Source organism: Strix aluco, chromosome 4 (assembly GCF_031877795.1).
Source record: "Strix aluco isolate bStrAlu1 chromosome 4, bStrAlu1.hap1, whole genome shotgun sequence".
Classification (NCBI taxonomy): domain Eukaryota; kingdom Metazoa; phylum Chordata; class Aves; order Strigiformes; family Strigidae; genus Strix; species Strix aluco.
Window position 1 is genome coordinate 82,988,325 of NC_133934.1, and position 23,580 is coordinate 83,011,904.

General features: G+C 37.5%; 1 protein-coding gene across 1 annotated transcript in view; it reads left to right on the forward strand.

Moving 5' to 3' along the window:
- Window positions 1–23,580, forward strand: part of LRBA (LPS responsive beige-like anchor protein) — a 424,995-nt gene that overhangs the window by 377,211 nt on the left and 24,204 nt on the right. Inside the window, exons 49-53 of the mRNA XM_074821286.1 lie at window positions 4,067–4,156; window positions 7,487–7,679; window positions 10,421–10,483; window positions 13,855–14,010; window positions 18,576–18,743. Of these exons, the coding sequence (XP_074677387.1) occupies window positions 4,067–4,156; window positions 7,487–7,679; window positions 10,421–10,483; window positions 13,855–14,010; window positions 18,576–18,743 (670 nt within the window). The remainder of the gene's footprint in view (window positions 1–4,066; window positions 4,157–7,486; window positions 7,680–10,420; window positions 10,484–13,854; window positions 14,011–18,575; window positions 18,744–23,580) is intronic.

Below are 23,580 nucleotides of genomic sequence, written 5' to 3' on the forward strand. Positions count from 1 at the left end.
TTACTTCTGGTTGTAGCATCTGGAACAATTCTGGCCTTACCAAAGTTTTGTTTTTGTAGAGGATTAACAGGAAGATGGCTATTTTACTGAGATATTTGAGAAGCAGTGGAACAAAATGTTGAATGATATTATCTTTTACTTTGTGGTATGCTACTTGCTTTCAGAGATAAAAAATAATTCAGAGATTTGTGGAACTAAAGATGCCGTTCAGACAAAGGTTATTCCTTTCCAGTTATATAATGCCTTTAATAGATGTGAGACTAGTTGTGCACATTTCCCATATATTTCTGTCCACAATAATCTAAATGGTTGTATGCTCCAGAGGGATTCAGCAATGTGAGAACACATGCCCTCCCTGTGCCACTAGAAGAAGGCGGCTGTCTCTTAGTAATACCGACTAATGCTATTAATACATTTTTCAGCAGAATTAGGCAGCTGGGCTATAATTTGTTAGAAAGCGAGTCGATGACTTTTTGATGATCATTTTATTGTATATTCTCAGGTAAGGGGTGGATTGTTTTCTTTAAAAGAGATATTAATTATCTCTCTGAGGAAAGGATCCGCTGCTCTTAGCTGATTTTCTCTGACAGGTTGAGCAAAAGTCTGAGTGATACATAGTGGGTAAAATAACCTGTTTTTCTCTATTGTCATGAAAATCAAGAGAATGGGGATTACTCTAGCTCCACCATCACATGTTTCCGCTGACAGTGGGGGTCATCTTGCATTTTTCTTCATGTGATCCTTCTGACTTGAGACATCATCAGAACATGCAGTTGACATCTGGATTGACTTTGGATACAATCTGGGAAAAGGAAGGAACCATTTGGGTTGCTAGTGCACTCTCTTGGTCATAATTAACAAATGTTGAAGCTAAATAAAAAATCTTTACTTTTTTTTTTTTCTTGGTAATTAAAGGGAATGCAAAAGGTTTTTACACTGAAGTCTAGCCACTATGTCTAAACATAATTGTCCAAGTGTTGTTGCCTTTACTCCATAGTTCTTCAAATTTCTTTTGGCTCTCTGAAGACGTGGAGTAAAGAGTACATGGGTACCAATATTGTGCCTTTAATCTATGTACAATTTTGATGTTTTATGAAACCGTGTTACCTGTGGTAGAACATGATCTGAATGTAGGTTTTCCCAGTTCTGTTAGCTAAAAGGGAAAGATTATGTTGGGGACTACTGCAGTCCTGGAAATGTAGGCTCTCGTATTTTTTGGAAGGAGGACCAGATGGAACCTAGTGAGTCTAAAAGACTTGTTTCTGCTGGAACGATAAATCCCAAACTCAAGCTAGATCATAAACATGCATGTAGAAACTGTATGTTTAAGACTGAAAATGGAGAATTTGTGGTATTTTATACTTGTTTTTAATATCCCAGAGGGATTCTCTTCCGCACTGAGGGTAGATGGTAGACAAAGAGCTGTTCTGCTGCTGTTGTGTGGTCTAGGAGTGTGATAATGATGAACATCATGTATGTGAGCAAGCAGAGGAATCATAACTATGTCTCTTCTAGTTTTTATGTTGCTGGAAGGTGGTGAGTCCCTCTGAGATCTGGACTGTGGAAAACAGCCTTCTGACCACGGATCTTTCGTTGACTAAAGCGATTGTTCTATGTCAGTTTAGACTCTTGTTATGATGAATGTATTTGAAGCACTCTGCATCAATATGTGGTGTCTTGTATTTAATTTTTCTGTTTTTAGTACTGGCATTATGTAAGGGGGTATAGTTCGTAGAGGCAGCATTGGGAATTAGAGTACATACCAGATTTCATGGGTAAGACAAAATTATGACTCCCTTTTTAAAAATTCTGACTCCCTTTAAACGCTGAGCTATCAGGGAATAGAAGTTTCTGTATTGATTGAAAGTCAATATGCAAGGAAGTTAACAAATCAGAAGCTATTATTTCTTCATCTTATCTATTTTATTTTCAGCTCTATCTGAAGGGAATGCATGAGGGCTGTGCCTCAAGAATATTTTATTCATTTTGGATAATATATTTGATATATATTTTATAGGAAATAAATAGTAGACTCTGTAGATTTGCCATAAAGATTTTGACAAGCACAGAACAACTGACATCCAGGACTGTCTGCATGCTGCTCCTCCTGTGTTGTTCTGGTTCTACCCTCAATGCAGTGCAGAATTCCCATTTGTTAGTTAAAATATTCCATTCGATCTGCAATAAATGTAGGCAAGTCTTTTTAATCTGGATATTTTGAAACAAATAGCTTTTTATGGAGAGGGTGGAGCTGCTGACCAGTATGCTGTTGCTTTTTTAATGCCTCATGTCTTAAGGGACCTCAAATTCTATGTCCTTGTGATTCCCTTGATATCTTGAGTGACAAAAACCCAGACTTGAATTTTAATGTAGCATGTCTCGTCACTAGGAAGGGAACTCCGATGGTCTTACTGAGCTTTAGTGTTTCGCGAATCTGATATTGCTGTTCCTCAAAAAGTACTCATTGAATTGTGTTTGTATGTCAGAGTTCATCCAGCTTTTGGTAGACTCACTTATTCACCAGTTCTTGGAAGATTAAGGTGCTTCCCAGAGTGGGCAAGAGTGTTAGAATCTGTCCATAGAGTAGTTGCAGCTCTTCTGGTGAGTTCAGAAGTTTCAAAAGCCCTGCCAAATGTAATAAGGTCAGGTGTTTTGGATGGCATGCTTCCTATCAGAGGATGATTATTTTTGATGATTTTAAGGCCTTGGGTGCATTCTACTTTTGGTTTTGTTATTTCTGTAACAGGAGAACATTGTGTGTCCTAGTAATAGTCTTTATTATTATCTAAAAATGGTTACTTGTAAGAACGGGATCAGCATAAGTGTTATTCCGTTGTCTCAAAAATTTTAATGGGTGGCTAAAACAGAACAGGAAATATAAGTGTAAGGACCCTCAAGGTATGTTGGCTCAGAAAAAGGAGAAAAACATGGTGTTCTAATAGCTGAAAAGTGGCTAGTGGTTTTGTTTTCTAGCATCCAAGTGTCCCATTTGAAATACTTTTTTAAAAGGCCTGATTTTCAGGATTTATTTTGAAAGTTGGACTTGCTAATGCCTCACCTTAGGTACTCAGCATCACTAGACACTTTTGAGAATGTAGGGCTCAATGCACCATGCAGCACAGAAAATAAAGCATCAATTAGTCTGTTAGCCCACAGCAAATGCAAGGTAATTTTACTTAGTTTAGCTTACGATGAAAGAGATTTAATCTAAACTGGATGATTTAAGATTTTCTGTAGTATTAGCCTGTTTCTCTGGATAGTGCAGGGGCCTGGCTGACAAGAAACAACTTGAATTTTGACTGCTTGATTTTATCTTCAAGCCAGTGGGCCAGTTGGTGGCAACACGGAAAACTAGCTGGACATGCCTAGGCAAGAAGTATACGTTCACACATTTCCAAATAATTATTTTTAGGAACTCACTAAGCACGAGGTGGTATTTTCATGTATGCCTTGTGAAGAAAGTGATAAAGCATGTTGCTGAAGGTAGAGAAACTTTCTAAAAATTTTTGTTGCGTTATATTTTCACGTTCTCCTTTAGCTGCATTTAATATCAGTCTTGCTGTCAGTAGTTTACTGCATCCTAAAGTTGTTTGCTCTTTTTGAATAAAAATGAAAATAAGAAAAAAGCTGGGCGTCACTTTCATTGTAGTTACTGCTGTGCAACTAAGCAATGAAATTTAAAGTAGAACACTCTTAACACCTATAGAAACTTTTTAAAAATTAACTTTTGTTTCTGAGTTATGATACGAACAGGATAAGCCAGTGTTAGAAAGGAAAAATGGAGCCAATAAAGAGGGTTTCTGATTATAAGAGCTTGTTTCTGTTTAATATCATTGAGCAGGATGAGGTTTTGCAGTTTCTCATGGAAATAGCATCCACAGTACTAAAATGATTACCTCATTCTTAGTACCAGTGCCAAGCACTTAGCCCCACAGTGAACACACGGGGTTGATTTTCAACATGAAACAAGCCAGAAGTGTGGAATGACATTTTCAGGTGACAGTTATGGTTCTATTGCCTGTAATTAGCACCTCTTAACATGCAAACCTGCCTGTGCCTTTTCCAGGCTGTTGAAGCTCAAATACGAAGTTTTGGACAGACCCCTTCCCAACTGCTCATAGAACCACATCCTCCAAGAAGTTCTGCCATGCAGGTGGTAAGTACCATATTAACTCTTTGTGAGCTGCCATTTTGTTCACTTCCTTTGCTATCTTAAAGTTACAGAACTGGCCACTTTGCTTTGCTTTTATGTGGTCGTGGAATTGGGTTATTAAAAACAGCAGATGAGTTACGATTTTATAGGACTGGGAGTGTGCGCAGTGCTTAACTATTATTTTATTTATGGCTGAAAGGATTGTATTGATTTTTAGTACAGACCTTTTTTGTCAGTGTAATCTAAGAACACTTCATCAGTTGATTTTGTTAATACCATACCTGTACAGGTGAGAGCCAGTCATCATGGAGACAATTTAGTTAATCTTTGGCAGATTCCCCAAGAAGCATGGATTTAGGAGGTGGAACTTCCTTGTCTTTTCCCCCAGGCATAGGTTTTCCCCTAAAACCAGGATTACTAGGAATTCATGAGCTGAAACTTACATAGCAAAGAATGTGACTAAATGTGTTTTGCAGTAAAGCTGGGGTGATAAAATCCAGGCAGTGAGCATTAACATGCTTTCCCTTTTACCTCTACTTGTGTCTAATATAATTTTATTATACGAACTATTATTTTATTACTGATTACTTTCCATATCGTGTTGTGTGCAGTCCTTGGGCCTGAAAAATCATTTGTGTTGTCATAGATCCAGAACTAAGTATGTTAAGTGATACTCTGACAAGTGGAGCAAATGGTCTGCTAATTCACAAGTTTTTCAAGAGGTTACATTTCCTTATTGTTAAATGGACATTTCACACTGAAATATAAAAAAAAAAAAAAGACATTTTCTTCTTGTATATTCTGCAAGATGTATGTTCTGCTCAAGCAGACTGAGGCTATTAGATGAAAAGCATATCTGAAGTGCAAAAGGTTTTAGAAAAATTAGACAAAAATCTGAAATGTTTCCAAAGTAGCTTACAAACCCTATGATGTAGGAGTCATAAGAAACGTAAACTTCCTTGTCAAATGTTAGCTTTTCTCAAAGATGTCATGTGTTGTGCCTAAGACTTGCTCAGTTGACTGTCCCCCTACACCCCCCCCCCCACCCCGCCCTTTCTGCAGCCAGTACATCCTACACTTTTGACAGCTGTGCTGTAAACATGCTGCTGCCCTGGGATTCCTTGTGCTGGATGGACAGAGCGGACTGTGCTGATTTGTGACCTGCTGGCCCGTTGCACCTCGCACGCAGCGTCCTGGGGCCGCAGACCGCGGCGGTGACTTGCGTGTGCAACCCACGGGGCTCTCTCAGAGGAGCCCTGTTAACAGGGATGTTGGGGAGCCCAAGTGCCCTCAACATACAGCTACATGCCATATGTGTGTCCGTCTGTCATGGTGCCAGGCACTACGCACTTGCTCTAATTTAGAGGGATTTGTTTCAGAAAGAGGAGGAACTTGAGAAGTTGATTGTTGATGTGTTTGTCAGACCCATTGTTATATAAATAAATCTGATGTCAGGAAGCAGTTTGGGTGGTTTTATCATCGTATTTTTCATGACACTAAATTAGCAGAAATTTAGTATGTAATGGAAGAAGTTAAATTCTTCTTTTGGTTAAATTCTAACTCCTGTGTTTTTTGGGGGGCTGAGGTACACACAGAAAAAACCCCTTATTTCTCCACTTGCTTTGCCCAGTTTTGTGGTTATTAATATATGACTTTATAATAGCACTATAGTGAGTGGTTTTAAAAGTAGTATTCCTGGAGCTGAAATACAGTAAGGATGTTTTTCCTGCCACAATCTTGAATTATTTCTAGTTGTATTATTTGCCGAGTGTTCTGTTTTCATGTGTGTGTGTGCATGTATGCATGAATACAGCCGAATTGTAAGCTACCACGTGCTGTGTTAAGTGCACAAGCCATAATATACACCAGGTGTAGTAATTAGCAGTCACACGAAGACTGCCTATTTGTCTGGTTTTGCTGCTGTTGCTGTATCCCCTTGTGTTTTCAACCATCAGATAGCTGGATTTAATTGAGGCCACATCAGATGAGGCATTACTGACACCTTTAATTGAATGAGCATCCAGGGAGGATTAACTCATAATATTGATTGGCTTTTAGCCACTTGCTCAGAAGGGTGTCTGGGTAGCTTATTAGTTGCTTTTATTTACACCTTTATGCAAAGACTGTAAATAGGAATTCATAGAGCAATATGTTTTTCTAAGTACTCTTAATAACTTTTTAAAAAGGAGTGATAATAAAAATGCAAATGTATTTAATTTTTTTATTAGTTCTGTATAAATATACATTAAATGTATGCACTTACATACACATATATGTAATGAAATATTGCAGGTGGAAAATAGCCAAGAACACTTCATTAGTGTTCTTAATTCAGTTATTAGAAAATTACAAATACTAGAGCAATATGGCTACTGGTGACTAGGATGGTTGTATTTCTACATCTCAATGGAGTTCTGTTTTTTTAGGTACACCATACAATCACAAAGACATTAAGTTTTGCTTTTCCTCTTTATGTTTGATATCCAGATCTAAGGCCCTCAGTATTTTGTTTCGACATTTGCAGTATTGTTAGAGAGCTTAGTTTAAAAGTTATTAAACTTTTCAACTTACTAAATTAAAAAACTAAAACCTGAAAATATTATGTTGATAGTGAGGGTCTGGATTCATTCCCTTCCTTTAGTATTTCTAGAAACAACACAGGATAGTGTCTGTAATCACATCCACTTTATATTCTTTACAACTGCATTTAATTATGTTTGTCCTTTGAAACACATTTGCAGTGAAGTCTTCTACTTTGCATTCATAAATCTTATTTTTGTACACCAGAAATATATACAGAACATATATCTAGTGTGTGTGTGTATCTGTTTATTTTAATGTGCTTTCATGTTCTCATCTGGCTTGTAAAGAATTGCAGTCTGCCAATTTAATGCAACTTGAGACAATCTCTGGGAGCAGGAATTTCTTTTGCTCACTTTTTTTGGGGGGGGGCATTGGGGGGGTGGGGGTGTTTCCCTCCTAGTTTGGCATTGCTTTTCTTGACATACTATCTCTGCAGATATGAAGGAGAATTTTTTTGGCAGAGATAGGTGATTGGAAACTTTTGGTTTAATCTGCTGTGATCTGTAACAAAGTTTGTATATAAGACACCCTGTGTTCAGCAAGGCCCTCAATAGTGTACATGAAGGTTTTTCTACCTAAAACGGTTGTTTCCACAAGCCTGTCTGCTCTTATTGCATTTGCTTTTCACTGCAGCTGCTGTTGGATCTTGTGGGTTTTAATCCAATCTTCCTTCTCTTGTCCTGTCTTCTTTTCTCCTCCCCATGTTTTCTTTTCCTGTGTATTTGGGTTCTTGTTGCGTGCACTCAACAGTATCTCCTCCTGCAGAGTCCATTGATGTTCACAGACCAAGCTCAACAGGATGTTATCATGGTTCTAAAGTTCCCATCCAACTCCCCTGTCACTCATGTAGCAGCCAACACCCAGCCTGGTCTGGCCACTCCTGCTGTGATCACAGTTACTGCAAATAGGCTATTTGCTGTAAACAAGTGGCATAATCTTCCTGGTAAGTAAATTACAGTAAGTAGCCTAAGAAACCACTGCTGTCAAGCAGTACTTCTGTTGTCTATTTCAAAAGTGGCTGCAGAGCCACAATTTAAAGTATGAAGAGCAAGTCCAGTTCATTGACACAGTGTGCTCTTCACATGTGGACTTAGTTTCTCCTTAAAAAGGTAATCTGAACTATTGTGTGGTAAGATGCATAGCACACAAAAGATTTGTAGCAACAGTATATTGCTTTCCAATCGATTGGGCACTATGCGAGAAAGCAAAACCAGTATATCACTATTTGATTGTCATAAAGTCACCCTCTTCCTCTTGAATTTGTTTTTCAGTCACATGGAAGCCTGAACCATATCATGGCAAAGACAAGTTGTAACACATGTAGAACTTGCCTGAAATCTTTTCTGCTATCTTCTAGTTGCTTATGAACCCCATATTCTGATATTAAAGCCACTCAATGAGAATTAAAAGATAAAATATATGGGAAACCTGTATCTTCTGTAACTTAAACATCCCAAAGTTATTAGGTGCTTATGTATTTGTCAATATGAAAGGAAAACAACATACCCATTATGCATAGCACCCAATCAGATTAATTATCCTTTAAAAATGTGTTGTGCTTGAGAATATAGTAGTTCTGTCTTCAATTCTAATATTCTCTCGTCTCGAAGGCATTCATCCTCCTTTCCTTGACTATGACAGTCTCAGGCCCAAGCTGTGAGAAGTAGTTTATTTCAGTGCTATGCAATAAATATGGTCAAAGGCTTTTCAAGAAAGGGGAAAAAGAGCTTCTACTCATATAGCTTAAATAGAAGTTATTTGCACCGTAGTAATATACTCACATCACTGAAATTCCTACTAAGAAATCTGGACCCATGGTCCTTGATAAGATTTTGAAGAAAGCCAGATGACTCCCACAGTTTTTCCTAGTTCTCACAAATTACCTCTCAACGTTGTACAAATAGAAACATCTATGTATTATTTCACCCACCCAAGAAATGCTTAAAAAGAAAGGTGGGAAGGAAGGGGGAAGGGAGGCATGTCTAGATAACAAGTTGTGAGCAAGAACTATTTACAGGGCTCTTGACATTTGTTTGAAAGGAGGATGGCAATATCCTCTCATACCTTGAATGTGTGACCTTAGGCATGTAATATTCAAGGCTTTTCAAAAATGGCCTTTGTGGACATACAACAGTCATGGGAAAAGAAGACGTTCTAAAGTGGTAGGAGTTGATTTTGCTTTCCTCATAAGTCTGCTGGTTGGTGATCTGTGAGCAAGCAACCAATTGTTGAGTGTAGTAATCAACTGGTTTGAGTTGAACAAACCCTTCAGATTTTGTTTTTTCCCTCACCTCTGAAAGGGAGAACAGTAAGTTCTGCTTTTGAGTCACTATTTTTTCCTTTAGAGGCATTTTACACTTGTCTTGCCTTTACAAAGAGCTCAGGAAAACCTACAGTTCCAGACAAACAAAAGCCAATCAAATAAAACCAAACCCCAGCAAAAACCCACCTCACCCCACCTCTTTGAGAGCACAGTGACCAACTGCAGGCTGTTAATGGAGTACTATGCTTAAGGTATCTGGGTATGGACTCCTGAGACTAGCCTTCACTATTGTTGCCTTCAAATTTTGTACCAAAATGAGATCTGCTAGGATTAGAGGGCAGGTATCATTACTACTCCATATCTCCTGCTGTGGGCTTAGCATTGTCTTTACTAATGAGGCATCATGATAAAAAAGTGAAGTTGCCAAGTGTCCAGTTGTCACTGATGTGTAATTAAAAATTGCATTCCTGCTTTTGTATATGAGTTTGGTGTCTTTGCTGACATCTAATGGCACTGGTACCCAACAGGGTGCCTCCATTTTGTCATGTGGATTTCACGCTTTGTTCTGTGTTAGTGTTTCATTGCAGCAGAAATTTGACTTTCCAATTACTTATGAAACCTTTCTATTGATACTAATTTTTATATTAAGCTATGGATGGTAAATAGAAAAATCATAGGTGTAAGTATTCAGCCATTATGTTTTTTGCTCAGCTTCCAAGAATGTCTTGTGGGCTCTTTAGGGGGTGGGGGGAGAGTTTGCTTACTTGCTTGTTTGATTTTAGTGAGGCTGTGGGAAAAAGGGGCTTTTTTCTAACACTGAAGGAAAATTCAGGAGGTAAACATTTCACTGGTATGCCAGGTGCCCACATGAAATGTAGGTCAGCAGAATTATATATTAATTTCTGTGCAAACTTGCAAATAAATGGTTTTTGATGATGGATGAATTCTTAAATACTGGATGACTGTGAGATTTCCTTGTCTGCATCATAAACTGACTTTTTAAAAAAAAAATGTCCTTTGTGCTTCACTTGTTCAAAGCAGCGCTTTAAAAAGTAAAGAGGAAAATAGTATTTGCCACAGTCAGCAGATGGTTGTCACATTTTGTTTTCAGTGCTCTTTACCACTTAATTTTGTTTTGTTGCGACAGGAGAGGTTGCCAGTAAAGCATCTGCTAGAGCTTATGGCTCAGGACCGGAGCTGCTGCTCATGGCATACATTCAGAATAGCACTAATCTAAAATAAATGTTTAATAAGCAGCCCACGAAAGCACCTGGAATTTTTTTTTTTTTTCAATTCAATTGTTGCAGAAGAATCTTGAATAGTTTAAAAAAAAAAAGGACGTAGCTTTGATTTATAAAATTTATGTGGCTTCATGTATTAAAAAAATGCAGAGTTTAAAAATCTTCTTTCCTGAATTCCAGCTCATCAAGGTGCTGTACAAGACCAGCCTTACCAGCTGCCAGTGGAAATCGATCCTCTCATAGGTCTGTCACTTCCTTCTCTCTTTGCGATTCATTAAGCTCTGTATGGTGGCCCTGAAGTGTAGATTACGGTTGTTTTTCACTTGCTGGTTGCTGGGAATGGAATTTTCCTGATAAACCATTTGCATGCAAATTGGAATGCAATGAGCTGTGGCTATGCTGGTATTTCATCAACTCCCCCTCGTTGGTTTGCCTAATTTGAACAGGCCTAGGACGCGTGTCAGTGAAAATTAATATGGATGCTGTAATAATGTGTGATTGAGAATGTGCATGAAGTACTGTCAGGATAATATTGGATCTTTTCATCACTCAGACTTGTTGATGAGCAGGAGCGAGGCACGTTATGATGAATTGGTGCACTGGTAATGTGATGGAGCTCCTTTGCTGAGGAAATTTTCATAATAACAGTGGGGTTCTTAACTGCACCGTGTTGTGAAAAATAAAACCATGGTGCCAGGGTTTCATCATTAAAGGAGATCAATCCTTTCTTCATAGACCTGCTGTTTGGGCTGAGGGGATTAATGTGTAATTGCAAAGTGGTTTCAAAGTTGAAGTATATTACCCACTTCATTTTAGTATTGAGATATTAGTATTAATTTTTCAAGAGTATTGCATCTTTTGATCAGCATCACTAGTTAAATTTGTATATGTTTTTATTTTATTAAAAAAGGGTGGAGGAATGTCTGTCTTTTATTTAATGACTCAGTGTAATAGATTCACTTCATGACTTTTTATCGTTTATTAGTTTATATAGAGCTGATTTTTCTGTTAGCATGGCTGGAGATTGGTCAGTTCTTTCCTTACAGACCCAACTTTGGGGAGCGAATACTTGGACTATAATTCAGGAGCCTGTAGCATAGCAAATGGAACCTTAAACGTGATCAGAAAAGAAAAACTCAAACAACCTAACCCCAAAATACGAACTAGTTGTAGGACAGTTCACAGAAGTGAAGAAGACAGGATTTCCTCCCCACCCTGCCCCCCCAATTCTATTAAACTTCAAACTTGGCTCTGTTTTTTTAAACTGACCATTTCAGGATGGTAGTTTAAGTGAAAAAGAAGTGAAGTGGCCAATTATAGAAGCATGGAAAAATCAGAGCAAAAATGAACTTGCCTGGATAGGTTAGAATGAGAGTTCTGTCAGCCAGTGAGAATTAATTTTGAAACTAATATGCATATCACAGTAGGAACTGCATTGTATTGGTCAGTAGATACAGACTGTTGCTGTGTAGCCGTTTTACTGGGTAAGTTCTATGATAATTAAATCATGAACAGTGTGGGCATATTAAACCATTTTGTAGAGCTGATAAAATTAAATTGTTTTTCCAAAGTTTTTAAAATCAATTCCCACCTGAATAATGGATTACATAACAGCACATGTCCTCCTTAGTATAAATTGTAACTCTCCTTCCTGAAATAGATTTTATCCAAAAAATGTTTGGAGCAGGAAATGTATATTCTGCTTTAAAACCTGCTATCAAGTAGATCTTTAAAATATAAATAAATATCACAGAAAAAAAAAAAAACCACCACCAAAATCACATTGGGCCTGCCTGATGATTTTTCTACATATTGTGAAGAACATTAGGAAAGAAATAAACCTTTTATTTTCATTTGCATTTTTCACAATTTTAAAATTATAATTCTATTTTCAGGCTTGCCTTCAATTTATAAAATACTTTGACTTTTGTTTGGTATAAACACCTTTAAAATTAGTATTCACAGTTCTGAAAAATGGTTTCATATTCTCTTCACACCATAGATCTCACATCAGCCTTGTGATTACACTGGACGTAGTTTAAAAGGTTTAAGGCTTTCTTTGTCACTGTTAAGTAGCATCATTGGGTACAAGCAAGTAATTATGTAGATAATATTAAAGGTTTTTAATTGTGGCTAGACACATTTACCTGGAAATGGCACCTAAGAGGACCACAAAATTACACTTTTATGGTTATAGCAGGAATCTTGTTGCTGTCTTAGTCATAAGGAGGGATTCCTGCTGTAGTCTTTTTCAAGTTGCACAGGAAGATGTACAGCAGCAATGTCTGATATGACAGATGATCATGGACCTCTTTTGCAGGCGACATTTTTTGAAGGTCTTATCCACACCGAATGTGTCGATCTGCATGTTTCTGAGGAGGGTTTATTTGCCGTTATTTTGTCATACAAAACGCTTCACTGTGCATTTATAATGCATTGTTGTTATTCCTTAGGTGGTTCCAACAGCGGTCAAGGCCCTGTTGGGGGTTACCTGCAAAGCAAGTGGCAATACCTTGCTAAATTATTTGCTACCCATATGGACAAGACAGTATCAACATTTTAAAAATAGCGAAAGCATAGATAAAGGATTTGATATAGACTAAGTGGATTAAGCCCAAGGCTTAGGGGATAGCTAGCCCATGAGAATGGAAAGAAGTTAAAGAACAAAGAGTAGAGAGCACAAGAACAGGACAGAGACTGCTCTGGGGGACCATCTGGAATGGAAGTAACGGTGTTCCGAGCAGTTGGCAAATAAACCGAGGCCCAGGAGACCTTACTTGCCTGCGATGGGAGTCAGGTTCCCTCAGGAACAAAGCACATTAAAAGTTCTTCCCACAGTGTAGGATTTTCATGATATATATCTGTAGGGACCCATATTGATATATATACATGCACACACATCAATTAATAAGGACAAAATATAATACGAAAAACATGTTCATTAATTGATTCCTGTCCACTCCGTGGGTTCACGGTGCATAATTATCTGTGCAAATAAAACAGCAGGTGATCAAAGCAGGGTAAATATTTTCTCTCAACCCCAAAGGAGATTGTGGCGGTAAACTGGTTAATTTTTGTCCAATGTTGGAAAAAGTGGGAAATTGTAGTGATGTTTACTGCAGATACTTCTTTTTTTTGAATTACAGTGCTTGCAATGAAATACAACTTGTGTATGATTTTGAAATCATAATTCTGTTGTCTGCTGCATTTGAGCCACTACATGGCATTTATGTCTATGTACTGTCGTATTATTACATTCCCTTCATTTGTTTCTTAATTTTTAATTTCCTATACTAGAAGAAGGGAGGAAGGAAACTTATTACATTTTTATGTATCATTCCTTTTTGCAATCTTTCTTTTATATTTGTCAGCTGCATTTGACTTAAAGAAGGGATTTCTTCTATTTTAGAATATATACTACAAGGAATTAGCATTGTTCCCAGAAGTGTAATGAGTATTTTATAGTAAAAGTAGAAAGAAAATGTCCCTGCCACAAAAAACCAAGTAACAGCAGTGAGGAATAGTTTTGCTGTGCATGCAAGTTTCTAAAATGTGGGGTCTGTTCTGTGAATGTGGATGCTGAAATTTCTTGATTTGTCTGTCATTCTGTTCAGCCAGCAATACAGGTATGCACAGAAGGCAAATCACAGACCTTTTAGACCAAAGCATTCAGGTACATTCCCAGTGTTTTGTCATCACCTCTGATAATCGTTACATCCTGGTCTGTGGCTTCTGGGACAAGAGCTTCCGAGTTTATTCTACCGACTCAGGTAATGTATTTTTTAAATACAGGAATAGCCTAAAAGATTCTTTTGTTCATCGTCAACCTACTGTTTCAAATAAAGAAAGAATGGGGGAGTGGTGGGGGGAAAGTGGAATATGCATTTCTTCCCCTATTAATAATATTTGTCAAATCTTTTCTTACCTACTGCTACTGTGTATTGTACACTATCATTTTTGTGCAATGATGGCAAATGTAGGACAAAGAGCTCTTGTTCAGTGATAGCATCACATTTGAAAGCTATGTGACAGGCATGCCTGTTCTTACACTGTAGTTTCCAAAAGTAAATGAGTTTTTATGAAGCTTTGCATACCAGGAGAATTAATTGTTCTTAGAGTGCTTACTTGAATTTAACTCCAGTTGGTTTTCAGCACCAGAGAATTTTTTTTGAGGAAATACAGGCAAGCACGACAGAGTAAGAATAGAAGTCTTGAAATCTGGTGAAAGAATACTTATGAAAGCCTTTGAAAGCTATGCTATAATAGAAAAATTGATCTGGAGCCACGAAATTCTTTCATATAACATAAACTGATCGATATAATGGGCAACAGTTAAATTAGTCTGTCAGCTGGCATGTATCCAAACCATTGAAGTCATGCATGTGTCATGCTAAATAGAAAATAATCTTTCAATGTAAGAGCTACAGGAATTTAAGAGCCATGGAGCCCCAGAAAAAAATAGGTATGATTTTTTCCCTTTCATTATCTTATAATGGGAATAGCGACCTCACTGCAACGTACTTCTTTGGGATTAATGACCCGGTGTGGTTAATGTGTGTGTGCCATCAAGCTTTCCAGTAGGTTATTAATCCCTGGGGAATATCCTACATGTTTGTCATCATTTCTTAAATATATTAGTTAATAGTGTTTTTCACAGTTGGCAAACCAAAATGTTTAACAAAACAGGATGGTCTTTAATGAAAATCTGTTCCGACTAGATCTCATGGCATATTTTAGCGTATCTGTCGTCTTTGCAATTTTAAAGCCTTAAGTGTAAAGGAGAAGTTCCATTGACTTCATGTTGACTGCCTACAATTCATTATACAGACATCTTGTCAGACCCTTCTTAGTTTAATTTTCTCATTGATGGAAATGAATTTAGATCAAACTGTGAATTTGAAGGAGATCTTCAGAAAAGTTAGCTAGCAGTAATAAATATTTAGCGTAGAGTCTTGATTTGTATGAATAGAGAACTAATTCTTTTATGTTGAAGGATGTATTTTACTTTACACCTATGGAAGGGAGTTGTATGATTTTGGTAGCTTTGTCCTGTATCAATCTGAACTACAAATATCTCATTACGATATGTCGTCTGTGTAAGTCAGATACACCAGGCATCTCATTCTTACCGTAGATAATTATGGTATAAACCAAAATACAGTTGTCAAAAAAGTTGCAGATTTTGTGTGTCTCCTGTTTGTTGATACAGCAACTCTAACTCTAGCTTAAATCAAGCGAATTCAGATGTAGTTTGTTTTGCTTTGAATTAAAATGGGAATATAGTAGTGATATACATACTCTGAAATCAGCAGAACAACAAGGGAAAAAGATGATGTGATCAGTAATGCATAATGGCAAGCGATCACAGGTATTGGATTCAATTGTATTTTAGCACTTACACAAAAAGGGAACCTTTTTCCTATTAGAATTTGGGTTTGTTTGGGTTTTTTTAATAGGAAATACTTTTAACATAAATCATGGGTTCTCAGCACAGCTAGTATAGCAGAAGCATAATAAAACCTTCCTTCAGCAGTGGGAATGATTTCTAGACAGCATTTTAGATTCAGTAGTGCAGAGGCTTGAGTCTTATTTTTCTTTTAATTATTCGTAGCACAGCTGTCAAATAAAACATTAACTAGAAAATTTGTTCTGTCAGAAAGGGATATCTGAGTGCATATGGTAAAGTTTGATATTACTGTACTCACATTAAAGGAAAGAAACAAAAAAGTTGAGGAACTCTTTCGAGATTAATGATTTTTTTTTTTTTTTTGCTAATATGAAAGAGCAAAAGCTGATTTCTTGTTTTGATGGAATTGACTGAACCTTAGCTGCACAGTAACAAAGTAAAACTAACAAGGCAGTGCAACCACAGGAACAACTGTCAAACAAATAGCCTTGAAAAATGTTTGTTTTCTAGAACAGAACCTATAAACATAGAATATAATTGAAAGAGAGATCTCTATAACTCAGCAATGTTTATAGCATAAACTTGTGTTCTAAAAGTATAAATCACCTCAGGTAGTTGAATACCTACAGCTATACAACTGAAAAATATGTCACATAATTAAATTATTCTGAAATCCAAACCATGTAATTGACAACTTGAATTTTCAGGGAAAAAACACTTAGTAAGACGGTTTTGTCTATTGCCAAAATGAAGTTCTGTGGTTTGTGAGTGTTTCACTGCTTCCGGCTGTGAAGTTCAGTAACTTTTCTGACTAAATCTGTTGACTGGTCAGCATCTGAGACAGTTAGGTGACCCTGTGGCAGAAATTAAATCCCTGGTGTGCAGAGGTGAGCACTGTAGAACACTATTCCAGACTCACGGTTGGACTAGATGATCTTCAAGATGATTCTGTGATTCACTGAGTTACTCCCTGTTCGGATACAAGGTAGATCTGCACAGTAAGTGTACCTTCCGGGGTTTGGCCCCTTCCGGTCAGAAAAGGCTCATGTGGTAGTACTTCATTTCACTATTTCTCTAGGAGGGTTATACTTGCCTGGTAAGTTTTGTCAGTATTTATTTTAAATCCAATGTATAGGTTCCCTTTAAATTGCATCATGTTTTTCTTCTGTACTAAAGTAAGTAAATTCCCCCTTTTTGTAGATATTCATACCTTTCTCATGGGTTTTTTTCTAGTTTTCTCCACTTTGATGCAATTACCTTTTTGATCTTCTGTTATAAATCAGGCTGTTAACATTATTTTTGTTCTTTCCTCAGAGCCACTTCCTTAAGTCTTTTGTTACCATTAGTGTTATTTAGTGGCTGGATATGAATACAGTGTCTTTGTACTGTGTAGAAAGAGGGCTATGAAATGTGTCCTGCTAGCCATAGTATATGATTGACTAATCATCTTTAATTCATGCTCCAAAATATTTTATTAAGATGTGCTTAATTTGAGTCCCAACTCAACACCAAATTTGAGTGTTACTACTTGTCCTGTTACTAATTATTTTTAAACACTTTTCAGAACATTCAGAAATTCAGAACATTTTTAAACATTCGGAACAATATTTTTAAACATTTTCCAGAACATTCAGGTACAGTAGCTTGCATTTCCTATTTCTTTTTTGGCCTGTGTTGTTAATCCTTCCAAAGCCATGACTCTTTTCTGTTCTTCCTCATTCTTTATTCAGCCCAAAGCACAAATGGGTGCATGGTCATTTGGGCTGAGGAATCTGAGGTCACACATTTATGGCATCACACATCACACTTGTGTCATTGGATGCAGAATTTGACCTGGCCCATGTTACCTGAATGGACCAAGTAGGCGCATAAGAAATGTGCCTCTTTTGTCCCATCTCTACAAGATTTACAGTTGCTAGGCTTCAGCAAATCCAGCGAGATGGATTGTAGTGCTTACATTCTCATTTCATAGGATCACGTATGCTGCTGGCAGATCCAGAAACCAGCAGGACACATGACCTGTTTGCTGTGTAGGAGCCAGCCTCTGGCAGGGTGGTCTGGCAGAGACCTGCTGTGGGTGACCTTACGCGTTTCCTCTCCCACTATACATGAGCATCCAAATTTACATTTTTCTGAAAATATTGTCCTGTTTAGTTAAGGATAAAAAGTAATAGTCATAGCCATGTTTATACAGACCCTTGAATAGCAGATTTTTAACTGTCTAGGCTTTCCTTTCTTTTTAACGTTTATGTCTCTTATCAGCAGTACAAGCGTTTGTCCTGTATGCAATAGGTAACAGAATTTTTTCCAGGTCTGTCTTCTGAGGTTTTTTGAACATTACAGACATTGTTAAAAGGGAAGGATGCTGGTTGAGATATTTGGCAAGTGTTTAAACGGTGATGGAAAAACCTGGGTACAAGAGTAATTTTTCATCTAAATCTCCTTTTCTCTGTTTAAGGAGGTGCTCAAAAGCTGCATATGCTATATGCACATCTATGCTCTCACACTACCAATTTCTTCTGGGTCCTAAATGTTCTGTAGCTTCTTCTGATTCTGTTTCCCACATCATCAGCAGATTTGCATTTTTGTTGTTACTTTCCTCGGTAAACTTACCTTAAACTTGCCTTAAAAGAGAATCCCATCGTGTTTGCTGTCTGTAAAGTGAATGTAAACATATAGAATTAAAATACCTTCTGGCATGATTGGCCTTTGGATAAAGTGTAATATTTATGGACTGCAAATATTTTTTGCGTGAACTGTATGGACTACTGCACTTTTACATAAGTTTCCACCAAATCAAGAAAAAAAAATTGTACTCTCCACTATATTTCTTTTTGGAACCTTTTTTAATAAAATATTTCTAAAATACTTTATAATGTGTTTAATTTGCCTTAGAAAGAATAAAACAATCAATTTTATGTGTTTCAGGTAAACTGATACAAGTAATATTTGGACACTGGGATGTTGTAACCTGTCTTGCTCGTTCTGAGTCCTATATTGGAGGAAACTGTTACATTCTCTCAGGATCGCGTGATGCAACGTTGCTGCTCTGGTACTGGAATGGCAAAACCAATATCATTGGTGATAACCCAAGAGGTAAGCAAAACCAGAAAAACCTGGTTTATAAGGATGTTGTCTAAAAATAGCTTGAGTGAACACTTTGCGTGTGTTTTAGGTAACATTAATGTCAAAATACAGTGTTTCTTCTTTTGTGGCTGTGATCAGTTCTAGTTTAAAGAATGAGGGTAAACAGTGCTTGCTTTGCAGCACAAGTAGACCTAATTTTTAAAGTTACAGGATACTGAACATTACATTTTTTCTCATCACTCATTCAATTGGGAAAGAGTGGTTCTGGGAGCGAGAAAAGGGAAACTCGTTTTTTATATTTCCTGTTCAATCTGAGTAAATCTTTTCCTCTCAACTTGATGATTTTGTTAAATACCTGCGTTTGGGTTGTTTAAAACAAAAAAAGACTGTACATCACTCCAGTGCAGACTGTATTCTACACAACTGTAATTTGTGTATATATATATATAACTGTGCATATAGGTTCTCACAGCGGTACCTCAGCTATCAATAGAGTTATGCAGACAGTGAATTTTAGCTTAGACTAAGGTCACTGTAATGAGATGTGTAATGGCCTGAGCAGGACACTTAGGGGAAGGAAGGACAGACACATGGGATGGATTAAAGAAGCAAACTTAAAACTTTGTTCGTTTGACACTTTGGTAGGGTGCTATGTGCCTAATCCTCGCTCTCACGTACTAGGCATTTTAATTGGTTCCAGTGCAAGGGCACATACAGGGCTCATACCATATAGCCAAACTAATGTCAGAGTGGTCCTGCTTCAGCCTAATTCAGCCTAATTTAACCCATCCCCACCCAAACTCGCCTTGCACTTGCCAAAGAATGTAGTCTCTTCCATCTTGCACCGTTTCCCAGGAAATCCCAAATCTTTCTACTCAATGAAGATTCTCTCAACTCATCATTTTCTATGGAAAACAATGAAACACTATGACTGATCAACCCTGCTGTGCCTGTATTATATAACAGGAAGGATGGAAAGTGATCCCGTTATTATGCCAGTTTCACTCCACACAAAAAATTAATTCCTGATGCCCAAAAGCAAAGAAGGCGGCAGACATGCAGCTTGACAAAAAGCCCGAGTGAGCCAGTTCACAGGAGTAAGAGCCTTTCAAGACAGCTGGTGAGAGCTTACATACATGAATAGGGGGATGCATCATAGCCAAACAGTGGTCCTGTTCTCTCTGTTCATCCAAAAAGAAAACGCCCTGAAGAGAAGGGGTGAGAAGCAGTATATTCTGTCTGTCCTTAGGAGTGTGTTTGTTAGGTTTTTGGCCATACGCTCAAGGTCTTCTCTGGCCCTGTTTAAATACTCGTAAAAACATACCTGCTGTCTGCAGAGGACAAAGTGGACATCTGGAAAACAAGAAGTGTTGTTATATCTGGCAATTATTGCGATTATAACTGGCACACAATTTCATATAATGTAAACAATATCTGTCATCTTCCAAATTTCAGTTTGGTAAAGTTGTGTGTTCTGTACTCAATCTGTTACTCAACTGCAGTTATTTGAATTTGAAAAAAAAGGTAGTTTGGCTGAAACTGCATCCTGTGAACTATTCTGAAGAAGCGCAACTAATTAATATCACCATGAATATCGGAATTTAACTTGCAAATTATTTGATGTTGACTGTGAAAACTATTCAAAAATAGTACAAGATACAGAACTTAAGTTCACACAGTTACAGAATCTTCAGGGAGAGGATGAGAACAAACTATCCCCATGATCATTCCCAGTCTGATTTGAGAGATTGGAGCTTTACTGGGATGTGGCTAGCAGAATTTTATGAGCACCTTTAAATATATATGGCTCTGGTTGAGGGGCAGAATCTCTGTGAATACTTTATACATATTTTGAAATCTATCTGTTTAAGAAAATGCAAACTCTGCACTATTTTAGCAGAGCTTGTAAACTTGGAAACTCCAAAAAGTCTGTGAAAGGAACTTAAAAGAGCTTGACAATCAAGCTAGCTTGTAAATCCTAATGAGCAAAACTGCCCCTTTGAGGAGAAAACCCTAAATATTGTACTGGTGTGAAGCAATGAACATTTGTAGGTGTCTCCTCATAGTGTTTTCAAGGTCTGAAAGTGCAGCCCATCTTTGCAGATTCCTGGGACTGTCCTGAGAAGTTCTTCTTGTTGCGTATTTACCAGGCTTGCCTGCTTTGTGAACAAGACCTTGAGTCTATAGGCTCCTTTATGACCTTAACAGATCGCATGCTGAGGTTTTGTACCTAGTATCTAACTAGAATAGGAAGATTTGTTATAATCTGTTGACTATCTTCTCTAATGCAAATTTCTAATGTACTAAAATTTTGCAATTTTTGCCATTAATCCTAGGCTATTTTAACTACTGTTTAAAATCAAACAATAACTACCTGGTGAGTCTCCCTCTTTGCAGTCCTATTTGTATTTTTAGGGACATGCAATGGCTACTGTGTTTACCAGTTGACATTATGTAGGTATTTTTGTGATATAGCATGCCTAGAAGTCTTTGTTATGAATTGGAATCTCATGGCACTATACATAGGCCTAGACATGTGTATAGTAAAAGACAGTTTCTGCTTCAAAGAGATGGTAATCTGGGGGGTTTAATTTTTCCCAGAAATAGCTTTCTATAGGCATCTCTGTTCAGTCAAATTTTTTTTGAAAAGGCAAATAAAAAGAGCTGTTTCTGCTTAGTTCTGATTTTGTCAGAAAAGGAAATCACCAGCAGACTTGTTGGGTTTTGAGCCCTGTTACTGCAACTGTAACTTCCATACATTTGTGGGATGCTAGATATTTAACTTGTCTGATGTCTTTTTTTATTTGAAGTTTATGATTTTTTACTTCAAAATGTAGTTTATTCATGCCTTCAATGAGCCCTCCTGGAATTTTAGATACTCTCAAAGTTGATACTTCCTTCTTATTTTTTTCTCCATTTAATTATCTCTAATTTCCATCTTAAAGTGACTTCACAGCAACATGCATCCAATGGCACTATACCAAGTCATGATGCCACAGTAGTTTCAACAAAAATAATCTAAACCAGGAGCATTTCTTTCCTCCTTTCATAGTACCTGTTGCCTCTGATAGCGCATCAGTCAGCAGGCTAGTATGATCAAGCTACCCGAAATAGTATCCCATTGGGCACCCATTACTCCACCAGTTACATTTTGTGGAGGTTCCTTTCTTTGGTTTTGTTACTTTAGGAAGCACTGACTGAGCTCTTGAACTCTGGCTGCATATATTCATGTTTCAAAATGGTACTTAACTCAAGCTGACAGGCCAGGTGGGCTGTGGCATACATGATAAATAAGTGTTTTGCTTGATATTATTTATCAAGGACAATTTTCTGGCCAACTGGACTGTATGGAAAAATTCTTTATGTTTTTGGTTTAACAGAAGAAATATGTTACTGAAATACTCATTATTTGCATTTTATTTTAACTTTTAAGCTGACTTCTTAAAGAAATTACACCTATGCAGTCTCACTGTCTGTTTAGTTTCTCCCTAATAACTCTCGAATGCATTGATCAATGTAAACCAAATTTGATGAATTTAAATCTCAAAGATATGAAATTCCTACATGGGACACATCTGCTGGAAACTATTTTTATTCTTCACAAAACAGCTTGATTACATTTAGGTTAAGTCCTTTTTTTCCTTCTCAAATTAAAACCTGAAATTCAAAAACTATTTCACCATTCTCTTTGATCAGATGTAGGGTTTTTTTCCTTTCTAAATTAATTGTTTTTGAAAATGTAAAAGCATGGCAGTACTTCACTTGGGTGCACAGGCCTTTTCTGATGCAGAAATGTTTCTGTGGACAATTTCTGACCAAGCCTAGGAATAATTCAGAACAGAGCAGAGGATCTGAAATAGTTGTATCCTTTAGAAGAGCCCTGAGCCATTTTGAGTTGACATCAATTAGCATAATTTACTGTGGAGATGTAAAGTCACTTTGGATAATGTAAGGGACTTTTATTTTTCTCTCCTTGGCATGTGGCTTGCTTTGGGGAGGTGGGGGAGGTAGGAGGGAGAGGATGTGACCCTCCCCTTGGTACCCCTTGAAGCCCATGTGTGATCTGTATCACAGGGTTGACTTTTGCATATTTAGAGGTTGGGATCTAATAGCAAGGTACCGCTTGGGGACGTGACATTATGCTTCAGGACTTATGTTCCCGAATAGGGTGCTAGAATGGGTAGAGGTTACTGGGAGAAGGCGATGTACTCACAGAAAGATGCCATGTTTTGCACTTGCCCAGTCTAAGGCGATGGAGATAGAGGGGAGGCGAGAAGTGAGAGTGAGGGGAGGAACTATGTGTGATGGCTGGAGAAGAGAGATGAGAGTACTCATTTGCATACCAATAGTGTGCCTCACTTTCAGATCCCACTCTTTGAAGCTCAAGTGGCAACTCTTAGTGTTTGGACATTTCCTAGGGATTGCATTTTGCTTTGTAATCACAGAACCATAGGAAGCAGGGTGGGCAGGAGAGTTGATACCTGATCTATTCTCTTTTCCCAGAGGAGGCTTAACTACACCAAAACCATTCTTGATTGATGTTTATCCAACCTTCTGTTAAAAATCTTGGCAAATGTATTTTTGGGCCTTAGCAAGCCCTATCATTAGCAGACTTTTCCCAGTGTTCAGCCTAGTATCCAGTTCTTTTTTGCAGCAGTTGCATTCTATCATTTCTTATATATTTATTCTTTGTGTAGAGAACAGATTCTTTATTTCCTCCTTGCAACAACTTCCAGTTATTCGGATTACCATGACCTGCAATTCTTTGCTTCCAGGTTTAATAACCCAATTCTTAGTCTTTTGCCATAAGTCACGTTTTTCTAGACCTCTGATTTTGATTGTGTTA